This window comes from Mustela erminea, chromosome 9, assembly GCF_009829155.1.
Source record: "Mustela erminea isolate mMusErm1 chromosome 9, mMusErm1.Pri, whole genome shotgun sequence".
Taxonomy (NCBI): Eukaryota; Metazoa; Chordata; class Mammalia; order Carnivora; family Mustelidae; genus Mustela; species Mustela erminea.
Genome location: NC_045622.1, coordinates 19,942,597 through 19,946,511, shown reverse-complemented (window position 1 = coordinate 19,946,511; position 3,915 = coordinate 19,942,597). Strand labels below are relative to the sequence as shown.

The 3,915-nt window shown below is 40.4% G+C and overlaps 1 protein-coding gene across 1 annotated transcript; it reads left to right on the top strand.

Moving 5' to 3' along the window:
- The first annotated feature begins 1,091 nt into the window (after positions 1-1,091).
- LOC116599435 (olfactory receptor 8B12-like) lies at positions 1,092-3,550 on the top strand. Its single transcript, XM_032359267.1, has 2 exons — positions 1,092-1,106; positions 2,599-3,550. Exon 2 carries the CDS (start codon positions 2,615-2,617, stop codon positions 3,548-3,550), a length of 936 nt encoding a protein of 311 aa, XP_032215158.1. The 5' UTR covers positions 1,092-1,106; positions 2,599-2,614.
- Positions 3,551-3,915: the final 365 nt, after the last annotated feature.

The window sequence follows — 3,915 nt, the reverse complement described above, 5'->3', positions numbered from 1 at the left end:
GAAAATTGAGAGCTGAACCCTGGGAAATATGAGATATGAAGGGACAGGGATAGGAAGAAGAGCCTATATGGGTGATGCCTCAGACTGTAAACTTCTTTCTGGCAAGGAACCATGTTTTTTACTTTTTTTTTTTTTTTTTAAGTTTAGTTAGTTCGTTTGTTTTTTGTATCCCTGAACCTCACATATTACATTGCCAAATACATTTGTTAAAATCAGTTTAACAATGGGGTAATTGGGTGATGGGCATTAAGGAAGGCACTATATGTAATGAGCACTAGATGTTATATGCAACTGATGAATCACTAAATTCTAGCCGTGAAACTAACAATATGTGCTAGCTAAATTGAATTTAAATAAAAAGTAAAAATTAAAAAAAATCCTGGAGCATTGAAAAAAAAATTAACAGTAGCCACTATGCAGATACAGATGATTACTGAAAGATGAATTGAATTCTATCTATTTTCTCAGGAGCTAAGGAAGCTATTTCACATGGAGGTAGGTCAGGTGTCATCTCTTCTCTCTGGCCAGGTTTGTACTTCTTATTGAAGCTGGGAATCCTATGACATGTGGGGACTGATTTGGGACCATACTTGTGCAACTTTGATGGTCTACTAGAAGTCTGAGAGCCAACGCACATGCATGAGACATACATGCAAAGGCATTTGAGTATATGTAAATCTTCATATGCCCTGTAATGTTGTATTTATAATATATAGTTTAAGTTTGAAACTAATAAGAAGAAAGCCATTTCAGAGATTCCAGTTTTGGAAAGGCAAGAGTACTATACAAATGGAAAGGGCAAAACAGCTCTTTTGTTCTCTGCTGTGAGGGAACAAGTCATCAGGTAACAGGATTTTAGAGAAGCCCTGTTGGAGATACATTTGGAAATCAGGTTGGCATGGCAACTGTCTCTGAGGTAACAAAATCCCCTTAGAGCTTTCAGAGAACCCTCAACTTCTCCGTACTTGGTTCTCAAGGAGAGCTTAATTTCATTCATTTTAATGAACCGTTTTTCTCTGTTTATAGCATTTTTGCAGTGGGATTGAGAACAAGGATTAGGACATGTTAATTCTAAGTATAAATCAAAAGACAAGGCACTATCATTGGTGAGTATTAGCTGAGGGTGGGCAAGTCCTCACGGATGAGTGTGCACAGACAAACACACAGTGTGCGTGCAGTGGTTTTAGCAGAACTTTTCTGGAAGAAGATGGATTTCTGCCTTTGTGTTTTGACTTCATAACTTCTGTAAGAGGACTTTTGTCCTTAATCCAGGACCAAAAACCTATTTAATCCACTGGCACACTGAAGCTTAAATTCCCCCAAATCAAGACTTATTTTTTGGGTATGAAATCTGTCTTCCTTAATATTAAGGGCCCCTTGTAAGAGGCATCGAGTGCAAGTTGCCATGTAAAAGTTTATTAGTCTCTGTATGAATGAAATCATTTCCTGAGAACTATTTTGACAATGTGTGCAGTAGTTTTAGTAGGTAGAGGTGGTGTCTGCAGCCAATATTAGGCATTGTTAGTAACATACATTAAATACCTTGTGTTTGTTTAAGAAGCTCAGCAGGGTCCCTGGGCCCTATGAAGTTTGGAGTTGGGTAGATCAGAGTTTGACTCAAGATTCTGGAACCTACAAGCTGTGTGTACTCCTCATTTTTAAAGTGGATATTTATAGGCCTAATATATAAGACTGTTGTGAGGAATAAACAAGGTATTATTTTTTGTGCATTGCTTTGGATCCTTCATTGAACGTCCTGGATGAATACAGTGTTTGATACATGGTAAGGGTTCAATACAAGGTAGTAATTACTGTTTTTCCCATGGTGCCTTGCTAGAATTAATAGCTTAAAAAGATGTAATCACAATGAAAAATGTTCCATGGGTCATTAAAAATCACATCAAGTATTATCAAGGGTGTAAACAAACATTTCTTCTTCCTTAGGGGGGCGGTCTCTGGAGCAGTGATCCCGAGGGAGTCTCTGTAACTATGTCCCTGAGATCTCTAACCCAGAATAAAACTCCTTAGTCTCCTGTTATCCATGGGCATTAGGAAAGGATGCTGTCTCATGCCTAGAATTTGGACAAGAGACTTGGGCCAAAGCCACAAACAGATCAAGTTCAGCTCAGCAAGACAACCAGAGGTTTTGATCTTCAAAGTAGAGAAGCAGAAGCAGAGGGTCTGAGCTCTGAGTTGTCACTTTCTGTTCACCGGGGCCATTTGGGTGTCCATGAAAGAGACGGATGAGAGCCAATGGAGAACAGCCCTGTGACTGGAAGCAGAGGAGGTGAGTGCCTGGCTGACCTGGTCTGTCCTGGAGCAGAGGGGGTAAAAGGTCAAACCCCAGGACCCGGACCACCCGAGTTCACCTTCTACTGTAACTTAGCTGCACCAGGACTGGTGCAAGTCACTTGGGTGCAGGGTCCTCATCTGTGAAATGGGGATACTCACAATGCCACACAGCATTTAGAACAGCGCCTGTCCCAGAGCTGGTACTCAGTAAACGTTCCTATCCTCGTCTTCTTACGTCACTCCCTGCACTTCTATGGTGTGTAGCCCTGTCTCTGTCTCAGTGACTTGTTTCTTTTTCCCTTACAGACCCTCCTAGAGGACAATGGCTGCAGATAACGCCTCCACTGTGACAGAGTTTGTCCTTGCAGGCTTAACAGATGAGCCAGAACTCCAGATGCCCCTCTTCTTCCTGTTTCTAGGTTTCTATGTGGTCACGGTGGTGGGGAACCTGGGCCTGATAACCCTGATTGGGCTGAATTCTCACCTTCATATTCCCATGTACTTTTTCCTCCTCAACTTGTCCTTCATAGATTTTAGTTATTCCACTACTCTCACCCCTAAAATGCTCATGGGTTTTGTCTCAAAGAGAAATACCATTTCCTATGCAGGGTGTATGACTCAGTTTTTTTTTTTCTGCTTCTTTGTCTTTTCTGAATCCTACATCTTGTCGGCGATGGCATATGACCGTTATGTCGCCATCTGTAAACCACTGCTGTACACAGTCACCATGTCTCCTCAGGTGTGTTTCCTCCTTTTGTTGGGTGTTTATGGGATGGGGGTGTTTGGGGCTGTGGCCCATACAGGAAATATATTATTTTTGACCTTCTGTGCTGACAACCTTGTCAATCACTATATGTGTGACATCCTTCCCTTCCTTGAGCTCTCCTGCAATAGCTCATATATAAATTTGCTGGTGGTCTTTATTGTTGTGACCATTGGCATTGGGGTGCCCGTTATTGCCATTTTTACCTCTTATGGTTTCATTATTTCCAGCATTTTCCATATTAGCTCCATTGAAGGCAGGTCTAAAGCCTTCAGTACTTGCAGTTCTCACATAATTGCTGTTTCTCTCTTCTTTGGATCCGGAGCCTTTATGTACCTCAAACCACCTTCTATTTTGCCCCTTGACCAGGGGAAATTGTCTTCCTTGTTCTACACCATTGTTGTGCCAATGTTCAACCCATTAATCTATAGTCTGAGGAATAAGGATGTCAAATTTTCCCTGAGGAAAACCTTGGGCAGATTAACTTTCTCTTGAAAAAATATTAGAAATTGAGATAAAAGATCTCAATATTATAGTGTTTTTATTATTATTACTTATTATTATTCTGACTTTTTTTTAAAACGAGGAATCCAAGCTCCAGTACTTTCTTTCTAAACTATATGCCAGAGGAAATTTTAACTTTCTTTACCAAATGGACTGATTCTCCCCTACACAAATCCCCCAATTCTTTTTTCTGTATTTTATGAAAAATAATTGGTATAATTTTAGAGTATTCAACATTGAATGGGGCTTAGGAATCATTTGATCCAGTGCCTTTATATAAAACATCACACTTTGCAGAGTCAGAAACATTCAAAATGTTTCCCAGGAACATAAAACTACCTGGTGCCAGAGCTGGG

Bases quoted from the DNA above. Each gene is read 5' to 3' on its own strand.
- LOC116599435 (XM_032359267.1), top strand. From the start codon at position 2,615: ATGGCTGCAGATAACGCCTCCACTGTGACAGAGTTTGTCCTTGCAGGC.